The sequence below is a fragment of the Cervus canadensis genome, chromosome 11 (genome assembly GCF_019320065.1).
Source record: "Cervus canadensis isolate Bull #8, Minnesota chromosome 11, ASM1932006v1, whole genome shotgun sequence".
Classification (NCBI taxonomy): domain Eukaryota; kingdom Metazoa; phylum Chordata; class Mammalia; order Artiodactyla; family Cervidae; genus Cervus; species Cervus canadensis.
In genome coordinates, this window is record NC_057396.1 from 50305220 (window position 1) to 50329822 (window position 24603).

The 24603-nt window shown below is 50.6% G+C and overlaps 1 protein-coding gene across 1 annotated transcript in view; it reads left to right on the forward strand.

The window, feature by feature from the left end:
• Window positions 1–19421, forward strand: part of DGAT2 (diacylglycerol O-acyltransferase 2) — a 32160-nt gene extending 12739 nt beyond the window's left edge. Inside the window, exons 2-8 of the mRNA XM_043481268.1 lie at window positions 1658–1786; window positions 7457–7564; window positions 7934–8004; window positions 14231–14435; window positions 14997–15171; window positions 15973–16175; window positions 18051–19421. Of these exons, the coding sequence (XP_043337203.1) occupies window positions 1658–1786; window positions 7457–7564; window positions 7934–8004; window positions 14231–14435; window positions 14997–15171; window positions 15973–16175; window positions 18051–18205 (1046 nt within the window). The 3' untranslated portion in view covers window positions 18206–19421. The remainder of the gene's footprint in view (window positions 1–1657; window positions 1787–7456; window positions 7565–7933; window positions 8005–14230; window positions 14436–14996; window positions 15172–15972; window positions 16176–18050) is intronic.
• Window positions 19422–24603: the final 5182 nt, after the last annotated feature.

Consider the following 24603-nt stretch of genomic DNA (forward strand, 5'->3'; position numbering starts at 1 on the left):
CTGTACCAGAGGACCCCAGAGGGCTCTCAGGCTCCAGGATGGGGTGCTGAGAAAGGGTGGAGGTGGAAAGGGCTGTGATGGTGGGTCTATATGTTGAGGGCAGAGGAAGTCATGGCCAGACCTCTGGAGTTCCTGTGTGGCCCAGCCTCTTCATTTGCTTTGGTGAGTTCACACACCGCCACCTCCACCCCGGGTATGGCTGCTCCTGAGTACCCAGTATGTGCCGTGTCTTGGATATGGCAGTACACCCTTGAGGTCATGCCTACATAGTGAGTGGAACCAGGGTCAGCACTGGGATCTTACTCTTCTGCCATACCCCTGGCTTCCTTCTCCCGGTGCTCCATGAGACCAGGGGAGGGGAACAGGACTGAGGAGTCTGCCTTGAGTCCTGCTGGTTCTCTGTGCCTCCTAAAAGTCAGAGTGACTGTTAACTTTCAGCAGATGAGTGCCATGTCCCTTTCTAAACCCCACTGTGACTTTGTTGCTCTGCAGATTTTAAAGAAATACAAAGGCTTGCGTGTAAACCCCTAAACCCTTCTCCCTCCCACTTCTGCTGTAGGCCAGGGTGAAAGGTCATGAGACCCTCCAGGACAAGATTGTGGCTCAGTCAGGGGCCTTGGAGAGTGGGTCGTGTGAAGGAATTTGACCAGCACAGTCAGTGAAGATGTGTTGAGCAAAGAGCATGCAGTTGGGACTCAGCACATGTGGGGTTTGAAGGGGCGCAGTCCTCTGGCCCAGCTTCCAGAAGGAGAGGGTGTGTCAGGAACCTCGCCCATACTCCTCCAGAGCGCTGCCTCTCCTGCAGTCACCAGGCTTTCTCGTCCCTCTGTCCATTAGCCACTGGAATCCAGGGCATCACCCTGGGGGCACAGCCACAGAACCAGTTAACTGGGTACATCCTGTCTGAACTTATAGGCTTGGCACTTGTTTGGTAGCAAACATAATTGCAGCTCTCAGTGTCCCAGGTTGCCCAAAACTCAGTGGCTGCTGGGTCCTCTAGGAAAGCAGAGGTTCCTGCCCAGTTCATCTCTGAGCCCTGGGCTTTGGGCGCTGAGGTGAAGCTCAAAGTGTGAATTCCCCTGAAGGTGGTATTGATGGTGTTGGGGTAGGGCAAGAGGGCTCAGTTCCCAGAGAGGGTATTAGTCTTGGAGATAAAGAGGGGAGGGGTGGGTCAAGGATTGGGGGTGCTCAAAGTACACTTAGAGGAAAAAAAACATTGCAAACTGGATGTTGGCCCTCTGTCCCTGGCCTCACAGACCCAGATAGCAAAGGTTAAATATTTGTACTAGATCCAGATAAAGGAAAAGATAGGGGTTTGACCGGAGTAGAGGTGAGGAATGAGAATTGGAAACTATGGCAAGCCTCCCCCTCACCTCTTTGGATACCCTATTCAGTCTCCAAAATGACTGTTTGTTGGAGGGGACATCATTCCCACTGGGTATATATAGAAACTGGGGCAGAGGGAAGTGCAGCATGTAAGCAGCCCAGAATTACAAAACTGTGACAGGGCCGGGATGTAAGCCCAGATCGGTCTGATTCTTTGATCGTGCCCCTCTCATGACTAGGAAGATGTCTGTGGGGAGGTGGGCTGGTGTGGGGTACTCTGCAGCTGCAGGGAAGGGCGGACAGGCTGACATCTGTCTTATGTCTGTCACAGGCACTGGCTCCAGCATCCTCTCCGCCCTCCAGGACCTGTTTTCTGTCACTTGGCTCAATAGGTCCAAGGTAGAGAAGCAACTCCAAGTCATCTCGGTGCTACAATGGGTCCTGTCTTTCCTCGTGCTGGGTAAGCTGGGGCTTAGAGGGTTAGGGCAGGCGGGGATGTTAGAGAGCTGAGGGGTCCTTTTTGGTTCCCTATCAAGTGCTGTACCCCAGGCAGGCCTGGGGACTCAGTGAGATTCAGTGGGAGGTGGTGGTATGGTTCCCATTTCACAGATAGAAAGCTGAAGCCTCAGAGAAGGTGAGTAACTTGTCCAAAGTCACACAGATTTGAGTCCAGGTCTACAAGAAACCCCCCCTGCCCCGCCCCCCCACCACAAAGCATGTGCTGTTCCCACATGCCACCCTGCCTCCCAACAAACATTTTCCTATAGGTATGTTGCATTGTCTTAGGTTGGTCTGGTCCTGGGATTAATCCCAACTCGACTACACATAAGCTCTGTGACTTTACACAGGTTCCTTGAACCCCTTAAAAATCAGTTTACTCACTTTGGATATGAGGAAAAGGCTGCCACACAAGCCATACAGGGCCTGGGCCGGTGGGGGGTGGTCCCCAACCTACGGGAGCTGCTAGTGGGACATACCCTCCAAGCTCCCCCACCCCACCCTCACCCACCCTCTGTTGAACACCTCCCCCAGCTGCTTCCGCAGCCCGCTCAAAGCGTCTCCTTTCCTATCTTGACACTGCCCACGTTAGTGCTTGAGTTGCTTCTTCTGCAGGTCCAGGTTGGTGCCCCTGTCCCCTGGGTTGCCATCCAGACCAGGGTCAGGGCACCATGGGTTGTCCAGGAGGAGGAAGGGCCCCTGTCTGAGCCAGGCCCTGCTCCCCAAGCAGTCTCGCCTCTTCCCCAGGGTCAGGTGTCCCCAGTGTAATAAGTGGCTTCCCCAACATGCTGCTGAGCCTCACAGAGTACATTCCAGTGCCTGAATGAGTCCCTCTGGGTGGCCCACTCTTCGGGGTTGTTCAGGTCGATGGGGATTATCAGGAGTTATCATGTCAGTGCTGAGCCGTCCTCCCAGGAGGCTTGGGGGCCTCTGAGACCACGTTTCCAGGGCAGCAACTGCCCCTCCCTCCCTTGGCAGGGCAGAGGGATGGAATGGGGGTGCTAGTTATTGAGCCCCTTCAGTAGATGTGAGCTCAGTCCTTGGGTCAGGAAGATCCCTTGGAGAAGGAAATAGCAACCCACTCCAATATTCTTTCCTGAAAAATCCCAAGGACAGAGGAGACTCTCAGGCTACAGTCCAAGGGGTTGCAAAGAGTCAGACATGACTGAGTGTGTGCACATTCACACACACACGTGCATGTGTGCACACACACACAGTGGACCAGGCACTTTCCTCGACTTTCCACTTCATAGGTGAGAAAATGGAGACTCATAGAGGCTCAATGACACTCAGAGATGGTGAAGCTCATTAAGTGGCAGAGTTAAAAATTAAACAGAAGCCTGGAGTGCTCACCAGGGAGCTCGAAATCAGCGTGCCTAGTCTGAAATGGCTAGTCTTCACCTTAAGGCCCAAGAGTGGGCTTTGGGGGGCTATGAGCCCCTAAAACTAGGTACAAAATTACATGTGAGAGTATATTCACATTTTTCTGGATGAAGGGCAGTTGCTGTCCTCAGATTTTTACGGAGGCGTATGGACCACTATCTCCTGGAGTTTGCTCAAATTCATGTCCATTGAGCCGCTGATGCTGTCGCATCCTCTGCTGCCCTCTTCTCTTTTTGCCTTCAGTCTTTCCCAGCATCAGGTCTTTTCCAGTGAGTCAGCTCTTTGAATCAGGTGGCCTTAAAGTATTGGAGCTTCAGCATCAGTCTTTCCAATGACTATTCAGAGCTGATTTCCTTTAGGATTGACTGATTTGATCTTCTTGCATTCCAAGGGACCCTCAAGAGAGTCTTCTCCAGCACCACAATTCAGAAGCACCAGTTCTTCGGCATTCAGCCTTTTTTATGGTCCAAGGTTAGATAGGTTAGATAGCATCACTGATTCAATGGACATGAATTTGAGCAAACTCCAAGAGATAGTGGAGGACAGAGGAACCTGGTGTGCTACAGTCCACAGGGTCACAGAGTCAGACCCAACTTAGCGACTGAACAACAGTAACAATGGGCCTTAACAAGATAAAGGAACAGTGGTCTAGGGAACAGAGCAGATTAAACTGGCTCCCTCAGGGCTCAAACTTCCAACTTAGCCTGCCTGGGCAATTTTTAGAATCCTGGAGCAGAGAGCACCCCTCTGTTCTCAGATAAGAATCATGCACCCAGCGAGGGCAGAGCCTTGCCCAGAATCACATAAGAAGGAAGTGACAGGACCAGAGCAAGACCCCATGGACTCCAGCCTCTAGGCCCCCGCCCAGTCTGCTGTACCAGCTCCCTTCACCATCATCTGCACCCAGAAGCCACCACTGTCTTACTGTCTTAGTGGGTCAGAGCTTGGCTGATGAGATGCTGAGCAGCTTATAGAAAGAACCCCAGACTCCTGTAGCATGTGGCAGGGGCTGCCTCGAGCTGTAGGTTAATAATTGATCAAGTCTAACCACGGCCCAGAAACCAGCCCAGCATCTTCCCAAAACCCTTGTGTAGGCGGGAGCCAAGCCTGCATGGACGGGCAGGTCTGCCGAGCTGCTGCTAATTATTGCCCTGAGCAGCCCCAGCCACTCCCTCCCACTGCCACCCACATCTGCTGGCAGAGGCTCACCTGGCATTGCAGAGGATGCTGTGGCCCCATCAGCCTCCCTCTGGAACAATGGAGTGACTCTGAGCCACCATTCCTGTGCCACGGGTCCCCCTTGTATTCTGGTTAAGGCTCTAAACCTTATTCATTCCGAGTTTTTAAATGCATAATACAAAACACATTGGATTTCAAAGGAAGCCAATGGTATTACAATATAGATACACAAGTATTAAATCAGATTCCACATATAGTGACACATTATTTTTTTGTTACTGTGTTAAATAAAAAGATCTAGCAGCAGGCATAAAGATTACTATAATTCTTTAGTGATGAGAATAAATTATTTTTCAAGATATCCCCAGTTACCATACATGTGATATGGATGTTTTCTATGAGTGTCACTGCCAACAGGGTCTGCTAATACTACTGCAGTCTGGTACATTCATAAATGAAGGAAACATTGCATTTCTATAAGAGATGAAGGAACATTAAGATTTTTTCCCCCCATCCAAGTCCATGGATCTCCAAATTGGACACTTAAGTTGTCTTCCTACATTATCTCATGTAATCTTCCCAACACCCTGTTGGAAATGGAGATTCAAGGATGGGCCATGGCCAGTGAGCCAGCAGGGCCCCAGTTTCATGGAAGAGCGTGTCCATGCTCTTCATGGGCCTGACTGCTGCCTCCCTGCATTGGGCAGCCATAGGCTGCCTGCTCACAGGCTTTGAGGAGCAGTTTGAATCACAAGCTTGACTATGTTCTGTGGGGAGGGGTGATTGTAAAGGTGGGTCCTGAACCTTCTGCATATGGAGCCAAAAATTGTTTACATCTCCTGGACATGAGGGGAGTAGGGGGTGGGTGGTTCCTGCTGCAGTCCCTTGCCCTACAAGAATGGACCAGGGAGCCCGGTATTCAGAGGACTGGGCTTAGTCTCTGAGAAAGGCAACTTGTATGATGGGTTTAACTCATTTTTGCTCAATAAACCTTTCCCGTGTTGGTTGCTGTGGCTGGAGAAGTTCATCTCACCTAGTTCCAGCTCCCAGGGAGCCCAGGGACTGAAGAGCCTTCTGATGGAAGGAGTCTGCTGGGGGAGGCAGATACCTATAAGACGGCTGTGGACACACAGGGCTTAGAGGGAGCAGGGTCCTCCAGCTGAGAAAGTCCGGAACTAGAATGCAGTCTCCGGACTCTCCATCTGTTCTCTTTTCCTCCTCCCAGGCTGCCTCAGCACCAGATTAAGGACAGTGGACAGGGACTTCCAGCTTCCCAGAGAGCCCAGACATTTAGGCAGTACAGCCTAGGGCTCCACCTGCTCTGGTCCTGGTGCCCCTCAGCAGAGTTAGGGCTTTGACAGCAGCTAGGTTTCCAGGCTGCTCAGATCCTAACCTGAATCTCGCAACCCTGCCCAGGCCCACCTGGAGCCTCTATCTAGCCTCTGAAGGCACTTGGATACCTGTGGAGTCTAGGGGGCTTGTGACCTTTTTTCTAGGCCTAAGAAAGGGGACCAGGGGCAAACCACTCAACAAGGTGAGTGACTGTGTAAGTGGCCCTAACTTAAACATCGCCATTCACCAAGCTGCCTCAAGTACTTCTCAGCTGGCCTTTAACAGGGTTTTGTTGGCTCCAGATACTTCCTTAGAGACTCATCTTCCCCATCTATGACGTCACACTCCTAAGGTGGTCTGAAAACCTGGACACCTGGCCACTTTATGTTCACTGCCGGTCCCAAGATAGTTGTACCACTTTTAGCTCCCTTGGCAAGAGGCTAGCTCAGGAGCTTAGAACAGGACTGGGTTGCGGGTGACAAGGGATCACCATTTTCCTGCCCTTAGGCTCATGGAGTGTGTGTCTGGCCCTCCCCTCTCCCTGAGAAACCGGAGGGGACTGAGCATGGTGGGAAGACGAGAGCATGGAATCCAAAACCTGGCGCCCGTGACCAGTGCAGTGCCCAGCAGAGGGGGGCCTGCAACAGGGGTTGGCTCCCTTCCAGCAGTGGAGGGGATGTTGGCCAGAGACCATCCTTCTCCCAAGCATGAGTACCTGATGCCCCTGGCCCTGTGCTAAGTGACAGGGGCAAAGATGTGCCCCACCCCCAATGTAGAGAATTCAGAGGTGAGAGATCCATGTAGGAGGATGGTATGAGGTTGGAGATGAGATCTGAGCTTTGCTTTGACGCCTTGGTAAAATTGGAAAAATGGAAGCCCTGATGAGGGCTTTCTGTGCCAGGTTATTCAGTCTAATGGCCAGCAGGCCCAGAATAAAGGGACCACTGGAAGCTGGCCCCAGCAGTCTTCCAGTGTGCTGCTGGGGATTTCGAGAGAGAGGCTGATGGGCTCTGGGCTTTGGCCGGGGACTGCCTGGTGCTCAGTTATGTGGGAAGGGGGCCAGCCCGCCTCCTGGGGCGGGAATCCCACTCTCTTGGGTCCCTCCAGTGGCAGTCTGGGCCTTCTAGTTTGGGGTAAATTCCTAAAGTCTGGTACAGATTTTGGACTTAATAGTCAGACTTGAGTTTGAGTCCTGGCTCTGCCTCCGTCCTGGCAGGTGACCTTGGACTAGTTCCCTCCCCCTAGAGCCTCAGTGTTCTCATCTCTAGAATGGGGTAAAAGTCACCCTGCCTCACACTCAAGACAGTAAATCAGCCCAAGTCCTGAGATACAGAGGCACTTGGCAGGTCCCTCCCCTCATCCACAGCTACTCTGGTGGGCACTCAGGTGGGGAAAACACGCAAGGAGGGGCAGAAAGGACAACTCTAAGGCTCTAAGTTAATGTCCATCACCTATGGTGCTGCTGCCCAGACAACCTGGAGCCCACATGCCTCCTGATGCTAGGACAGCCCATCAGAATCTAGAAGATGAGGCTCGTGTCCCTGTGAGCCTGCTCCTCTCAGGAACATCTTCACCCCCCTCCCCACCCCACCCTCCCCATGGCCCTCTGCCCAGGGCCGCGGCTGTGCCTAGCTTAGGGCCACAGTAAACGCTCAGTCACCAGTGACCCTTGTCCATAGGGTACTAAAGCCCGTGCTGGGAGCACAGGCCTGATCTGGGACCATCTGCCTTCCCCCAGGAGTGACCTGCAGCGTCATCCTCGTGTACACATTCTGCACCGATTGCTGGCTCATCGCGGTGCTCTACTTCACCTGGCTGGTGTTTGACTGGAACACACCCAAGAAAGGTAGGAGCGCAGGTCACCCTGCCTGACTCCCTCGCCCTCGGGACACTCCCTCCTGCACAAGCTGAAGTTCCTTGTCATGGCTACTGCCCCTTCTTTAGTTAGCACCCACTATGTGAATAGTGTTGGACTAAGCCTCGGCATGGTTCTGAAGGCAGGGGAGTCTCTAAGGTCACCATCATGCTTCCCACTGGAGCTTACATCAGTCCCGGGTGTCCGTAACGTGAGGGAATGAACATGGAAAGGGGCTTGAGGGGAGGATGCTGCCTAGGGTGCTGGTCACCTAGGTCAGGGGTTCACACTGGCTCTTCCTGAATGTCACCCTCCCCCACCTCCTACTCCTTCTCAACACTATGTTTTGTTCCATGGAAGGTGGCAGGAGGTCACAGTGGGTCCGAAACTGGGCTGTGTGGCGCTACTTTCGAGACTACTTTCCCATTCAGGTAAAAACTTGCAGGTGTTATCTTGGGAGGGTGGGAGTGGATGGGAAATCTGAAGTCAAGCCTTAACTTACCCATCCACAGCGACCATGTATGCAGGGCTGAACTATGTGACATCTCCCACTATGAGCATCTGTCGATATTCTACCCCACTTTATGTAGGATTTGAGGCAATTTAGGATACATACATATAATTCTATACCAGGTAAAAAGACAAATCAAGACTTAGAGGAAAACATACTAGTAATTCATCCATAAGTGTCAACAGAGTTGCAGTGATTGAACTTCATGGTCACCTCTGAGCTTCCTGGCAGCCAAGGTAAAAAGGGAAGCATGCTAGTTATTGATCCTCATTTTCAGAAAGAAGCTTCTTTGTTCCTTGGGTAAACAAGACTTCTTCTAGCATTTGGATCTAACAGCTGTTTCAGGTACTGAGATCCTGGGTGATGTAAGGAGCAGAAATAATAGCAGATATTATGGCCATTGCTTGTCTGCTTTCAGTGAACATTAAAGTCATAACTTAAAATGGAAGTGACTGGGAATTCCCTGGTGGTCCAGTGGTTAGGACTCAGCACTTTCACTGTTGTGCCCCAGTTCATTCGCTGGTCGGCGAGCTAAGATCGTGCCAACTGCATGACAGAGCCAAAAAATATAAAAAAGGAAGTGATTTATCAAGAGCAATACTAAGGTAGTCCAAGTTTATCTGGTCTCAACCAAGGTTAGCAATAGGTGTGAGGGGCTTTCTTTCCTTCTGAAGCTCTTACAGAAATTTCACCTCTCAGCCAGTCGTGGGTGGGTCACCAGGGGTCCTGGTTATGGGAATAAGGGGCCAGAAAATTTGGTGTGCAGTGAATGAAGAGTGAGAACCTCACTGCTGAAGTGCTTGGGAAAGGCTTCTGAAGGTGCTGCTCCTAGAACCCCATCCTGAAGAGAAGCAGCACTGAAGGGGCAGGGAAAATCCTGAGAGCGCAGGCACCTGACCTTGAGAAAGAAGCCTGGGATGTGGAGGATGGGGGAGAAGGTGGAGGGGGAGGGAGGACTTCTATTTCCTGGGACTTGTCAGGGCCAGTGCCTTTCCCCAAGGAGTCTCCTTTAACCCTCGCAGCGGGTTATAATAACCCTGTGTGGCGGGTATTCATTTTATCCCATTTTTGCAGAAGAGGAAACTGAAGGTCAGAGAGCTACACAGCTGAATGAGGCTAACAGGGAACTGAGCCAAGACTCCAGCTGTTGTCTTGCTTCAAGTCTGGACACTTCCCACCACAGCACACTACCCCGCTGTGCAGCAGAGCTCTGGGAGATACGCTTGGGCAGATCCTCAAGCTTCCCTCAGGCTTGGAGGACAGAGGCAGGAGAAGCAGCCCAGTCTGACCCTGGGTGAGGCTGGGGTGCCGTCTCCCCACAGGCAGCCAGTTTAGACCAAGCTGACCTCTGGGTTTCCTTCCTCCTGTGCCACTGGCTGCCCCGGGTCTCCCACACTAGTCTTCTGAGCACCTGTCTCCTCTGGGGCCAAACTCAAGGTCCTGACGAGATCAAAAGTGGCTTGGTCTTGACTTTCAGTGCCATTCTGTCAGGCGCCCTGCTGGTGGTCTGCAAGCCAGGTTGGTAAGGCCAGGTGCACGTGGGTGATGCTGGTGGATGGTAGAGAACTCTGGCAGAATCCCGAAGGTTTTCCCTGCAGGGGAGAGACCTGTCTAGGCAGCTCACTTGGCACCCCAGCCCTGGCACACTCTTGGTGCTGCGGTAACCGAGCAGACATCAGTGGGGTCTGAAGAGTGAAGAAAGCATGTGTGAATGTGGAAGTGTCCATGACACAGGGTCGTGGATGTTTGCTGTTGTGAGTCAACGATTGAGACATCCTGGCCTGCTGCCTGGGGGAGGTGGCCAGGTAACCCTGCATTTCCTGCTGCACTCAGTATTGTAGGGACGGCACCCTGGGCTGGCTCCCTCTGCCCATCCCAGCCTGAGCCCGGTTTCCCCAGGACCTTTGGAGTCAAGATTTCTACTCCTCCCTTTTCTTGACCCTGTCTCTCTGGCTGCAAAGAAACCAAGGCTGTTGTTGCTAGGAGGATGTTGCCTCGTAGGACCCAACCCCCCTCATTTTGGAGGTGAGAAAACTGAGTCCCAAAGAGGGGCAAGGACTGGTCCAAGTTGCGCAGTGACTCCGTGCCAGGGCTAGTATTAGAATCCGGGCCCCACAGTCTTTCCCACTGAATTCCTACTGCCTCTTTCTCTGGGAGAGATGCAATCCAGGTTTGCCCCGCTGGATTGAGCCTCACTTCATGGGTCTCCCTCCCTCTGCTTTGCTGTTGGAGATCCAGGTTGAGGTCCTGCCCTGTCACTCTATTCACTGGCCACGCTATTAGGGTACTCTATTCCCTGTGCACTGCTGGGCTCTGCTGGACATGGGGATGCAGAAGAGTGTGCCTGGTCCCTGCCCTTGCCCTTCTAGTGGATCCTGCTGGACTTTGTCACTTTCTGCGCATGGGACCATGAGCATGCTTTCTCAAGCCCACCAAGCCTCATTTTCCCTGTCTGTAAAATGGAGCTCTTCACATGCTAGAAAAGTGGTAAATTATGGTTCGTTGTGAGGGATTATGGACTCTTTCTCTCTTCTGGGGCTCTTTCCTTGGGGGCCCCAGAGTAGCCTGCCCCCCAGGAAACCTCCTCAAGGCTGATAGCTCCCTCCATCTGGAACAGGATGACCTGATGACTGTTGGTCCAAGCTGGGACAGACAGGTACCCTTTCCCACTGATCTCTACCCTCCCTGAAGAACCAAAACAAAACCCATGTCCCTTGTCTCACCTCTGTTCCAACAAGTCATCTGGGAGTTGGATCCACATGACCCAGGTGAGCTGGTCCTGGGAGGGTCCCTAGGTCCTGCCAGAACCAAAGCCAAGCTGAGCCTGAGGCCTCATGCCTCATCCTGGGCTCTGCTCTTGCTTGGTGGTGGTCTTGGCAGAGTCCCTGACCCTCGGGACCTCAGGCTTCTCTTCTGTGCAGGAAGGTTTGGCCTTTGTGAACTGATGCCACGTTTGATGGAGTCGTGTATGACCCTTCTGTTCCACACCCTTTTCCTGGCCTCTTGCCAATGGTTGGGGAATGATCTCTATCTGTGCCCACCTACCTATACCTCCCCATTCCCTTGTTGTTGAAGGTCTTTGCCACCAGAGCTGCTCAGCTGGCCCAGAGAGCATCCTTTCTCCCAGCAGAGGTGGGGCTTATGTGTTCACCGCAACCACCAGGACCACCGGCTACCTGGAAGAGGCGTGGGCCGTGCCCAGGTCACGACCTCTCCCAGTGGTGATGGGCAGGATCTTTGGAGAAGAGACCAGGAAAGACTCTCTGAGCTTACAGTCACTTATCTGTCCATCTGCCTGATTTCACAGATGGACCTACTGAGGCCCAGAGAGAAGGAATTGTCCCAAGGTGCAAGGCTGGTATAGAAACCAAGGCAGTGTCTGCCTCAGGGCCCCTGTTCTCATTCCTTCATTCCTCTGCCCCAGTGCCCCACTGTGTGAGCTTAGGCGAGTCTCTGCTCCTCTCTGATTCTGAGTTTCCTCCTCTATAAGGTGCCAGGCTGGGACAAAGCTGTCTGACCACCTTGGCTGCCAGGGGGACAGGGTGTGAGAGGTGACTTGCTAGGAACGTGTTGTAGGCTTGTGTTGGCCAGCAGGCCTGGCCTGGCCAGCACCTTGGGCTGAGACTTTGTCATTAGAAACAGTCAGGGGACACAAGATCAGGTGTGTCAACAGAGCCTTCATCAGCAGTGCCCTTCCTCCTCCCTCTTGAGTGGACACTCTGTCCACCCCGGGGTAGGAGTGTGGCATGAAGTCAGATCAAAGCCATATCAGATGCCTGCACTTTTCTCGGTGCTGCATCAGGGACAAAGAATCTGCCCTATGCTGCAGGACACCTCATTTAACCAGATAGAGGCTTGGGGTGCAGGGAGGAAATGATTTAAGGGACCAGCTAGGGTTCCGCCAAGTGGCCCATCTGTATCTCAGGACCAGGGAAAGCACAGCTGGGTGGCCAAGTCTAGAGGTAGGGAAGAATCCGCCGGCAAGCAGCAACTCCTTTCTCTCGGCCTCAATCTCTACCTCATAAATGAAGGAATGGCCCAGATCAGGGCTCTTCCAGCCCACACTGTCCAGCTGGTTCCTGGGCCTGGCCCTCACCTCAGCTCAGGAGCAGGTTGCCATCCCAGTGCGGGCCGCCTCAGCTCTCTCCTCCATGCCTTCCTCTTCTGTGAGACTGGCTCAAGGTGCCTTTTCATTCTGGCTTTCCCAAAAGCTGAAGTGGTGGGTGCAGCTGCTCTCAGGGGCAAAACCCCAGAACCACCACCTCGCGGAGCTCATGTCAAGCTGCATCCCCACTAGCCATGGATGCAGCTGCTGCTGCTCCCCTTTTATGTGGTGGGCAGCTGGAGATCACTTGGGGTTTTGAGCAGTTTTAATCTGCTCGACAAAGGCAAAGAAGGAAGAAAGAATACAAATGTCCCGAGCATCCAGGCACACAGCACAGGGGGTCTGGGTCACGCTTACATGTCCTGGTAGTTACAGAGCTGGGAGGTGTGCCAGCTACCTTCACTCCCATCCCCTTCTGGCCTCCATCACCTGCAGATTCAGATTTCAGTTTCCTGGAGACCAGTCACCAGCACCCCACCCCCTCAAGCTGAGCACGAGGTCCTTCCCTCAGCCAGGCAGTTTCCAAATCCAGAGTCATAGAAACCCCGGCCCTTGCTCTTCTGCTGGTAGCCAGGGACTCTGCTTCCAGTTGGCCCCAGCCCTGGGCAGGGGGAACCCTGAAGCACTGCTGGTAGGAATGTCACCAGCACCATGTCTCCGGAGGCAGGGCAGCCCACCAGATCAAAGTGGTCATCCCCTCTGACCCGGGAGCTGTATTTCTAGAAGTTTGTCTTAAGAATGCAAACAGACATGAAGACAAAAATAAGGTATCTGTGGAAACATTATTTCTGAGGGAAATTTTAGAAGCTTTTCAAAGCTTTTTATCAGTCTGGGTTTGATAACAATCCTATTCATGTAGCATAGCTGTGAGAAGACATGGTACTGAGGGATTCTGATAAGAAAAAAATAGCTTTGATATGCTTGGGAGGTAGTTCTATAAAAGTCATATCAACCATATGACCTCAGTGTGGGGATTTTTAAAAAAGAACATGTGTATCTGAGTAGAAAAAAAACTGAACACGTCAGAGTGGTTTTTCTGGAGAGGGAGGTATGACAGGTGCTTTTGATTTTCTTCTGACTTTCCTGTGTTTTTAAAATTCTCTGATTATTTATTATTTTTCTAGTTGGGAAAAAAGTGATGTTTTCTGAACAAAATGCCCATCCTCTCCATCCCTCTCAGCACCTTCCACCCCACTGGGTAGTGCCGGGTGGGTGTCTCTTATGCTCAGGGATTAGGGAAACTTTGTACCACCCACCCCACTGTCCAAGCCACCAGCCCCAGGGCAGGGGGTGGGCCCCGAGGAAGCCAATCACCCTCGGGACCATCCCAGGACAGCTTTGTTGATAGCACCGCAGGTCAGCTACCCAGCTGGACAGCTGACCTCCCCACCCCCACTGTGGCTGGCACCAGGGCTGTGACTTGTCCTTGTCCTTCCTGCATCGGAGCCTGACCTGAGTCTGGCTGCCTGGGAGGAAGTTTCTGTTCAGGCTCCCCACCCCCACTGTGGCTGGCACCAGGGCTGTGACTTGTCCTTGTCCTTCCTGCATCGGAGCCTGACCTGAGTCTGGCTGCCTGGGAGGAAGTTTCTGTTCAGGCCAGACGCTCTGTCCCTTCTCTGGCCAAAGTTAGGGACTTGGACTTTACCCCGATGGGAGCTGGACTTCCCTCTTTATCTAAGAGTGACAGAGATTTCACTGGGCTTTTAGAGCAGTCATTGGCTGTGGTGAAGGGGCTGGGCCCAGAGGGAGGGAATGCAGGAGGCTGGCAGAGTGCAATTTAGAGGACCTGGTGTTTGGCTGGAGAAACAGGGGGAATGAGGAAGTGTCTTACTCCCTTCCAGGGACTCGAAGTCCAAATGGTGACTTTCAAGTCCCCAGCACTGAGGCCCCAGTGATGAGAGTCTGAGGTCTAGGGGGAGTCACTCCAGTCCTTCAGACCCAGGCTCCGGGGAGCAGGGCACACCCAGTGCTTCCCTTACCTCTGGGTGTCCCCGGTACCCCTTCCTGGCCAGTTTGCTCTGACCCAAGGTCTTCCCTGCAGCTGGTGAAGACACATAACTTATTGACCAGCAGGAACTACATCTTTGGGTACCATCCCCATGGCATCATGGGCCTGGGTGCCTTCTGCAACTTCAGCACAGAGGCCACAGGAGTGAGCAAGAAGTTCCCTGGCATAAGGCCCTACCTGGCCACGCTGGCCGGCAACTTCCGGATGCCAGTGCTGCGGGAGTACCTGATGTCTGGAGGTGAGAATCTACCTCTGAATGCCCCTGTCTGAGCCTCTCCATTGGCCAGGAAGCCAACCCACTGTGCTCTAGCACCTGGTCCTGTGACACGTGGCCAGCCACGGCCTGGTGTGTCAGGGCTGAGCCAGAGAACTGTTCATATGATCTTCTGGATTCAACTAGCATAATGGTGTCCCTAGGAAACCTTCTCTCTCCCCTTCTGGGCATTCCCAGCCCCTGTGCCGCCCTTTGCACAATCTAATCATTGTCCAGGACTCTCATGTTCTATCCACCTTGATTCCCACCAGCCTGACTTACTGGGGTTTCCTGGTACCAGCTCAGCAGAGTTAGGACCTCAGGGAATGTTTGCCAAATGAATGCATTCCCTAAACAACCCTGTGTCATCCCCATTTTACAGATAAGTAAGCTGAGGCTCAGAAAATAGAATTACTTAACGCGAGGCTGTTCTTCTAAGTGGCTGGGCTAGGCCTGGGAACCAAATCCAGGGCTCTGTCTATATTTGACCATGTGCAGAAGGTAGGAAGTCCATCCCTGACTGTGTGTCCCCTCTCCACTCCCCAGGCATCTGCCCAGTGAACCGGGACACCATAGACTACTTGCTTTCAAAGAATGGGAGCGGCAATGCCATCATCATTGTGGTGGGGGGTGCGGCTGAGTCCCTGAGCTCCATGCCCGGCAAGAATGCGGTCACCCTGCGCAATCGCAAGGGCTTTGTGAAACTGGCCCTGCGCCATGGGTGAGTGCATCTCAGAACATGTGTGTGCACACGCATGCTCACACCCCGCCACAGCTCTGCTCAGACCAGGGCAGCAGCTCCTTGCCTCCTGGAGGCAGGACCCAGACTCTAGGAAGGCAGAGAAGGGAGTTAACCATCCGTGGGGAAGGGGATGTTGGAGACCAGAGGTTCAGGCCAAGGGCGGATGGGTGGACAAAAATGCAGCCTGAGTCTCCTGGGCCCCGGCAGGTGGGGTGAGAGGCCCGCCAGGCCCAGAGGCAGGACTGTGCCCCATGCCAAAGCCTGTCACACAGCTAGGAGAGCAAAAGGCCAGGAAGGAGAGTGGTGTGTGGCTGGAAATATCAAGGAAGGCTTCTTGGAGTGGTAACCCTGAGGACAGGCAGAGAGGAACAGGGCAGCTTGAGTTTCTGTGACCTTTTCTAGAAAACCAGGGGCACAGTCTGTAGCCACCTGTTCAGCACATTTCATTAGAACACATTTACTTCTACCGCTCCGTTGGATTGTCCTGCAAAATGCTGCAGGAATGCCACCCCCATTTTCCATTTGAGAAAACTGAGTGAGGCTAAGGGGCCTGGTCAGGGCCACGTTGTAAAACCCTGACATGATCCCCACCCACTAACAGGGGCAGAGGGTCTGTTCTCATTTGGCCCTGAGGGGACATGTGGTTTGGGGTCCCCCAGGTGACTCTTGTACACACCGCTGAGGGAGGGCAGTTTGGCTGGTGTCTGGGGCCTCTGGGGCTGCCAGGAGGGACTGAAGCCAGTGATTGGGCTAAGACAGACTCTGGCCTCTCTCTTCCAGAGCTGACCTGGTTCCCATCTACTCCTTTGGGGAGAATGAGGTGTACAAGCAGGTGATCTTTGAGGAGGGCTCCTGGGGTCGATGGGTGCAGAAGAAGTTCCAGAAGTACATTGGCTTCGCCCCATGCATCTTCCATGGTCGAGGCCTCTTCTCCTCCGACACCTGGGGGCTGGTGCCCTACTCCAAGCCCATCACCACTGTCGGTAAGCTCCCCTAAACTCGAGTGCCACAGCTAGTTTAGTGGCAGAGTTAGGATTCAAATCCAGGCCCCTGGCTCTGATGTCCATGCTGTAAACCATGAGGATGTGGACCTGTTTGGGTGCTGATAGCAATGATGGGTGTGGGTGGGAGATGGGAGATAGTTCCATTACCATGAGCTAAGCTGTCTGGATGAGAAAGCAGGACTCAGCAGTTCTGTGTTTGCAGAGCATGAGTCTATCAGGGAAGATCCCCTTACAGTAAAGACCGACGGGGTATGAGAAGAATGTGCTCTGGATGGGCCTAGTGGATCTCAGGGAGGAGTGGCTCTTACACTCTTGGCCGAATAGGAATTATCCTGAAAAAAAGAAGACAAAGAGTCTTTGAGTCAGAAACAACAGCCTAAATGAAGTTTTCACAGCAGAACTGCATAGATTTTTGAGGGACAGAAGGAAGTCAATATGATTGGAGCAGAAGTCTATGAGAAGTGGAGCAAAAAACTGGCTGCACTTTGCCCCCAGCCATGTTGTTTTGCTTTTATATGAGACAATTTAGAGGATTCCAAGGAATTATCTATTGTAGGATTGTGTGTGTCTGTTAATGGTTCACAATCTAGAACTCACACAAGAGCATGGAGGCCATAAGCCATGGACTTCAGGGGCCAAAGCTCACATAAATACTTAAAGTTGTTATCAGGGCCAGAAGTTTTACTTCCTGCATTTTAAATCCCATGACCCAGACTCACTCTTGACTCTTGTTATACATCATACCAGGTCTGATGTCTGTGAGGCAGCAGGAACATTTCCATGCACAGGGTGGCTGGAGAAGGACAGGATCTGGTGCCCAGGGTGAAGGAGTTTGCTCTTCACCTTAAGAATTGAAAATTGCTTGAGGATTTGGGGGAGGGGAGACTGAGATTTGCATTTTAAAGTGATCCTTGGGACTCCTGAATAGAAAAGGAGTTATAAAAGGCCTGTTTGCTCAGTCTTGTCCGACTCTGCGACCCCATGGACTGTAGCCGACCAGGCTCGTCTGTCCATGGAATCTTCCAGGCAAGAATACTGCAGTATGTTGCTATTTCCTTCTCCAGGGCATCTTCCCGACCCAGGGATCAAACCCAAGTCTCTTGCATCTCCTGCATTGACAGGGAGATTCTTTACCAGCTGAGCCACCAGGGAAGCCCTAGAAAAAGGAGTTGGAAGGGACAAAAATGGAATCCACAAGAGCAGTCCAAAGTCTTTTATAGTAGCCATTGACTTGGACAGAGGGAATGACAGCAGAGATGGAAGAAAAGTGCATGAACTTGGAAGAAATTTCAGGAATAGCATTGATAGGACTTCAGGATGAGCTGGGTATGGAGAGGAAGCAGGAGGATGAGAAAAATAAAATTATGCACGGATTTGTGAAAGTTGTCCCCTTCTCCTTCTCCTGCCCTTACCACACTTCTCATAGCGTATCGCATTATTGCACAGAATCCTCAGCAAAGCCGTGTAAGGAAGGGTCCCCCTGTGATCAGTGAGGAAACTAAGGCTCAGAGAGGCAGTGACATGCCAAGAGCAGGCAAAAGCAAAGCCATTACTGGATCCCACACCTCTCACAGGAGCTCCCAACTGAGTAGTGTGAGCAGTGAGTGCAGCTGGACTTGATCCCACCTACTGCTTAGTGGCTAGGTGGCCTTGGGCAGGTCCCTTCCCATCACCCTGGGCCCCAGTCTTCTCACCTGTGAAAGGGACAACCTGAAATGGAGCACTCCCAGCACAATTCCTGGCACGTGACTGGCTCGTAACACAAGGTCACCACCGAGAGCATCGTGGTGAATGCCCAGGGAGGTTGGGGCAAACGGCACTGACTTACCAGAGGCCTCTGCCCCCTCCCTGCAGTGGGTGAGCCCATTACCATCCCCAAGCTGGAGCACCCGACCCAGCAGGACATCGACCTGTACCACGCCATGTACATGGAAGCCCTGGTGAAGCTCTTCGACCAGCATAAGACCAAGTTTGGCCTCCCGGAGACCGAGGTCCTGGAGGTGAACTGAGCCTGTCTGCAGGGGCCAGCTTCTGGGAGGAACCAGCTGCAAATCGTTTTCTACCAAGTTCTCAAGTGCTTTTTGTTCTGTAAATTTGGAAGTGTCATGGGTGTCTGTGGGTTATTTAAAAGAAATTATAATAATTTTGTTAAACCATTACAATGTTAGGTCTTTTTTAAGGAGGAGAAAGGGAATATTTCAAGCTCTCTCACTTCCAGTTTGCCCTGTTCCAGGTGGGGGCTGCCACATCTGGGCCTTTATGGTTTCACAACCCCTCTTCTCTCCTTCCCCAAATTACAGAGAAAACTCAGTCCTAGTTAACTGGGGAAGAAGGACAGTCATTAGTGACTCGGGCCATAGATTATTTGCCCTTTGGCCCTGAGGGATGAGGGGCAGAAGCCTCCTCTAATACAAACATCTCCATGCCCAGCTACCCAATGCTTGACTGCAGGACTAAACCCTCTTGCCAAGGGAAGACTCAGGAAACAGGTGTTCCCATGTTGAAGAGCGCAAGGATAAGCACCTGGAATATTCAAGCCCGATTCTCCTTTCAGCCACCCCCTATGGCCCCAGTCTCTGAAATCTGAGCCTGGACTGGTCTCCAAAGAGAGGATCAGGGTGGTAATGTTCCTGTGCTGGAGAACACAGCTGTCCAGATGAACCATCTCTTGGGTTATCAGGCCCCATCACATTCTGGTTGGAGTGACTGGTTTTCCTCAGGGGGCTGGTGACATGGACCCAGTGCAGACCCTGCATTGGCCTAAATCACAAACTTCTCAGTGGCCTCGCTTTGTTTAAATCACATTGTCGGTAGTGGATGCGAGGAAGGGGTCCCCTTTCCTGTTTACAGAGGGACCTAAGCAGTAGACTGGTACCAGAACAGAAGTTCCCTGAGCCCAAACCTCATATATTTGTGCTTTTCCTGAGAGAGGGGGCCAGGGAGGAAAAGTAGTCCTCTGTGTACTCTGTTTTCTTTTGATGAGATCATTATACCATGTCAGACTTTTGTATATTCCTAAATGAATAAATGAAAACAAGTGCCCTCCATGAGTTATTGTTGGGGCCACATCAGTATCTTGCTGCTGATGTTTGGGGAGACCACTGCCCCAGCCGGGCTGCCTGCTGAGCCGTCTCCTGCTTTCCCCTTCAGCCCACATGGCCCTTGGTGGTATATTCCTTATCAATTGCTGTGTAATAAATTACTCCAAAACTTGGTGGCTGCAAACAACATTGTCTACAGTTTCTAAGGGTCAGTAGTCAAGGTACAGCCTAGCTGGATCTGCTTCAAGGTCTCATACAAGGCTGCAGTCAAGGTATCAGCTGGGCTGTCGTCATCCCAAGGCTTAACCTGGGGAGGATCCACTTCCAAGGTCATACTTTTGACGGCTGGTGGGATTCACTTCTCACTGGCTTTGACCCGAGGCCACTCCCAGTTCCTTGCCACATGGGCCTTTTGGTAGAGTAGCTCACAGCATGGCAGTTGGCTGCATCAGAGAGAGTAAGCAAGAAGAACCAGAGTGCAAACAGAAATATCAGTTCATTTCAGTTCAGTCGCTCAGTCGTGTCTGACTCTTTGCGACCCCATGAATTGTAGCACGCCAGGCTTCCCTGTCCGTCACCAACTCCCGGAGCTTTCTCAAACTCATATCCATCTCGTCGGTAATGCCATCCAACCATCTCATCCTCTGTCGCCCCCTTCTCCTCCCACCTTCAATCTTTCCCAGCATCAGGGTCTTTTCCAATGAGTGGGTTCTTCGCATCAGGTGGCCAAAGTATTGGAGTTTCAGCTTCAGCATCACAGAAACCATAGTCTTCTATAATCTAATCTCAGCAGTGACAACCTATCACTTTTGCCATATTCTTCTTTAGATGGAAGTCACTACATCCAGCTCATACTCGTGAGGATTACACAACAGACAGTGAACACCAGGGGGCTGGGCTCACTGGAGCCCCCTTCACAGCTGCCTTTCTCCTGTGGGAAAGGCTACTCTCCTGCAGTAAAGGTCCTGGAATAGCTGAGCTAGAAAGGTCCATATGGATCACTCAGCCATGCTCCTCACTTCTGGCCTTAGGTATACCACAACTAAGGCCTGGCCTGCTGGCATCTAGTGATTTCATGCTACACCTGGATCTCACAAGATGCTGTCTCTCTGTTCTAATTCCATTCAGTTCAAAGAGTACCAAATACTTGGGAATCTTTCCCATTTGAGCTAAAGGAACTTCCCATTTTCCACTGCCTAACGCCTGTCCTGGGGCTTTCTGGATGGCACTAATAAAGAACCTGCCTGTCAATGCAGGAGACGTGGGTTCGATCCCTGGGTCTGGAAGATCTCCTGGAGGAGGGACTGGCAGCCCACTCCAGTATTCTTGCCTGGAAAATCCCAGGGACAGAGGAGCCTGGCAGTTTATGGTCCATGGGGTCACACAGAGTCTGACATGACTGAAGCAACTTAGAATGCACGCATGCAATGCCTGTCCCAACCATTTACCTCAGGGACCATTTCTCTTTGTCAGAAGCTGTGAGCTTGGGAGCAGAAACAAACAGCTGGAAACAGCTGAGGATACTCAGAGTGGTCAGAGCTGTGACAGAGAGGCCCCTAGTCCAACACTGGTGGTCCTTGGTGAGCTGGGGCCCCAGCCTGAGCTGGGACTTAATGGGTGACTGGAAATTTGCCAGGAAGGGCAAAGTAGCAAAGTGCAGACCAGAGAGGCTGCTAATCTGAACCACAGAGTGGTAAAGGTAGAGAGGTCTGCAAGGGGCTTCCCATGGAAGGGCAGGGAGCTGGCTTCTCCAGAGTTTTTCTGTGGGGAGGCGGGCAGGGCAGAGAGGAGGTGCCCTGGAGGGGCCGACAGAGACTGGATTCTGTGGCTCCAGGCAGGTCTTAGGCCTCAGGACACTGAGCCTGGGTTAGAGAACAGACATTTCCTTTAGGATCGGGGAAAGGCCCGTTTTCTAATTCAACTCCTGTACCAGCCCCAGCCTGAGGCTAGCTATGACCCTCAGCATCTGACTTCAGACTAAGCTAGGCTACCCCTATAAACACAGCCCAGTATTCTCAGCATTAATTTTGTGAAGATTAAATACCTACTCTGCATCAAGAAACTCCATCATCTCTACTTAAGAACACGAGCAATAAGGAGGCTGCAAATGTTGGAGGGGCCGTCTTCACCCGGGGCAATGTATAGTCAGCCCTCCGTATCCATGGATCTTGCATCTGCAGATATGTAGGGCCAGCTGTACTACTGTATTTTTTATGAGGGATTTGAGCATCCTCAAATGTTGTTATTCATTTGGGGGAGGGATTGGAATAGGGGTGGCAGATCCTATAATCAATCCCCTGCAAATAGCAAGGGTGTCTGTCTAGCAGTCACCTGTGCAGAGCAGAGGCTAGCCCCACTCTAAGCTGTGTGTTGGGTACTCTAGGTAAATGCTATGAACATTGTCTTGGGCTGGGAGTTGTTACCTTAAAAGAGAGAACTGGAATCTCCTTTTCCAGAAGACCCACTGCCTGTGGACGGCGGGAGTGAGGGTGTCGTCTCAGTTGTTGTTCAGTTGCTCAGTTGTGTCTGACTCTTTGCGACTTCATGGACTGCAGCACTCCAGGCTCCCCTGTCCTTCACCAGCTCCTGGAGTTTGCTCAAACTCGTGTCCATTGAGTCGGTGATGCCCTCTGCCTGAAGGTCAATTCCAAAGGTCTGCTTGTTGTTCCCAGATATGGCCACTAGGGGGCACTGAGGCTAGGTCTGAGGCAAACGCTGCCCAGCTTCCTTCCTTCTTTTTGAAGTTTGACACTTAATCTAGCTCCAACCTGGGGCTAGAAGCCAGAGATAAGTAAAATCACAGACTCTCCAAAGCTCAAAGATAGCAATTTAGCATTCATCATGAGCAATTCCTCCTAACCTGAGAAACTGGGACCAGAAAGGCCAACAGTCTTGCCCCTTATCACTCAGCAAATCAACATTTTGAGAAATGCCTCCCAGCAGAAAATAAGCAGCTTCCACATTGAATGTCCCCTGTTCTTAGGTGCTTGTAATATAATAAGGGAGGCAGAGATATACGTGAAGCACTTATCTTTTAAAAAAACCTTTGCCTCCTTTTATATTCCCTGTCTAGGTTCTACATGTCTGTACTGCCCACTGTCAGCAGAAACAGCCTCTGGACCTAGTGAGCTCTCCTCCCCCTTCCTTGCCCCATTCCAATACTGCCTGCTGATGCTGAAGGCCACATTTTTGTCTCTCAAACCATCCCCTCCTTTCTCCTCCCTAATAACATACACGAGAGCAGGACCCACCCTGTGACACTGCCCTTACCAGCTGCGTTATCATGTCACTTAACCTTTCTGAACCTCAGCTTCCTCATCTGTAAATGGGAATAATCTATATTACTGAATGAGTGAGATAATATGTATCTAAATATGTGATACATAAATAAAAAGTATTCATCCTTCTCCATCAACAGGAAATATTAGCTGTGATTGTCTTCATCATCACACCCTTACTGGGTCTCCCAAACCTATTAAACTGAACTGTTTCCAGGCCTCTCTCCACTTCACTGTTCCTGCAGCAAAGTGGCCAGCCTTCCTTATTTTTTTTTTTTTAATAAAAGCTTTTTTGAGATATAATTCACATATCATAAAGCCCATCCTTTTCACAAAGTTATGCATCGAACACCACTCTAATTTCAGAACAATTTGATCACCACCAAAAGAAACCCCATATTAATTAGCAGTCACTTCCTTGCCACCGCTCCTGTCAGGCCCTGGCCAATGACTAGTCACTAACTTACTGTCTGTCTATATGAATTTGCCTACTTGAAACATTTTATGTCAATGGAATTATTCAGTAGGTGGCCTTTCGTGTCTGACTTCTTTGATTTAGCATAATGTTTTCAAGGTACATCTGTGATGCAGCATGTTTCATGAATCAGATGTACCACTTGTCCTTTGGAGCATGAAAGTTAATTTAATGTATCTAGTGTTTTTTTCTGTTTGTTTTTGGTTTTGTTTTTTCTACTGTGTGCTTTTGTATCAAAGAAGCCACAGCCTAATCTAAGATTACAAAGATTTACTCCTATGTTTTCTTCTAAATATTTTAGAGTCCTTAGCTATTATATTTAGATCTCTGATCTATTTTGAGTTAATTTTTGTGTATGGTTGAGGTAGGGTCCCACTTCATTTTTTTCCATGTGGATATCCAGTTATCCTGGGACTGCTTGTTAGAAAGACCATTCTTTCCTCATAAAACTGTTGGCACTTTTGTCCAAAATCAATTGATCATAAATGTAAGGGTTTATTTCTGGATTCTCAGCTCTATTCCACTGATCTCTTTTTGTTTATTTACTCTAGTAGCACACTGTCTTGATTAGCTTTGTAATAAATTTTGGAATCAGGCAATGTGAATCCTACCTTTGATCTTTTTTAGATTGTCTTGATTATTCTTGCATTTCTATATGAATTTGGAAAGTGAAAGTATTGGTTGCTCAGTCCTGTCTAACTCTTTGCAACCCAATGGACTGTATAGCCCACCAGGCTCCTCTGCCCATGGGATTTACCAGGCAAGAATACTCGAGTGGGTTGCCATTCCCTTCTTCAAGGGATCTTCCTGACTCAGGGATTGAACCTTCATCTCGTGCATTGCAGTCAGATTCTTTACCTTCTGAGCCACCTGGGAAGCCCACATGAATTTTTGGATCAGCTTATTAATGTCTGCAAAAAATGCAGCCAGGATTTTGATAGTGATTGCCTTTGAAGGGACAGATCAAGTTGGTAAATGTTGCCATTTTAACAGTATTAAATGTTCTGGATGTTTTCCCATTCATTTAAGTTTTCTCTAGCTTCTTTTAATGGTGTTCAGAGTTTTCTTAAAATCTGTTTTGTGTAGCTTGTATTAGTATAATATAGGCCTAGGTCTCTTTTGGTTATTATTTGCATGGAATATCTTTTATCCTTTCCCTTTCAACCTGTCTGTGTCTTTAACTATGAATTGTGTTTTCGTAGACATAATAATGTTGGACTTTTTAAAATACACACTTCTACTTTTTGCCTTCTGGAATGTTAATTACATTTCATGTAATTACTAAGGTAGGTTTTACATCTGTCATTTTGCTATTTTCACTTTCCTTCCATTCCTGCCTTCGTTTGTGTTAAACATGTATTTTCTAATACATTATTTTAATTCTCTTGTCTCTTTTACTGTATATTTTTGAGTTATTTTCTTAGTGGTTACTCTGGAGATTACAATTAACATCTTGATTTAAGACAATCTAGTTTAAATTAATACCAACTTAATTTCTCCATCTTTTGGGCAGGCTGGCCTGAGAGAAAAGCGGGGCAGGCTTTACATAGGAATGGTGTGGTGGGCTAAATACTGGCCCACAAAAGAGTATGGACATGCCCTATTCCCTGGAA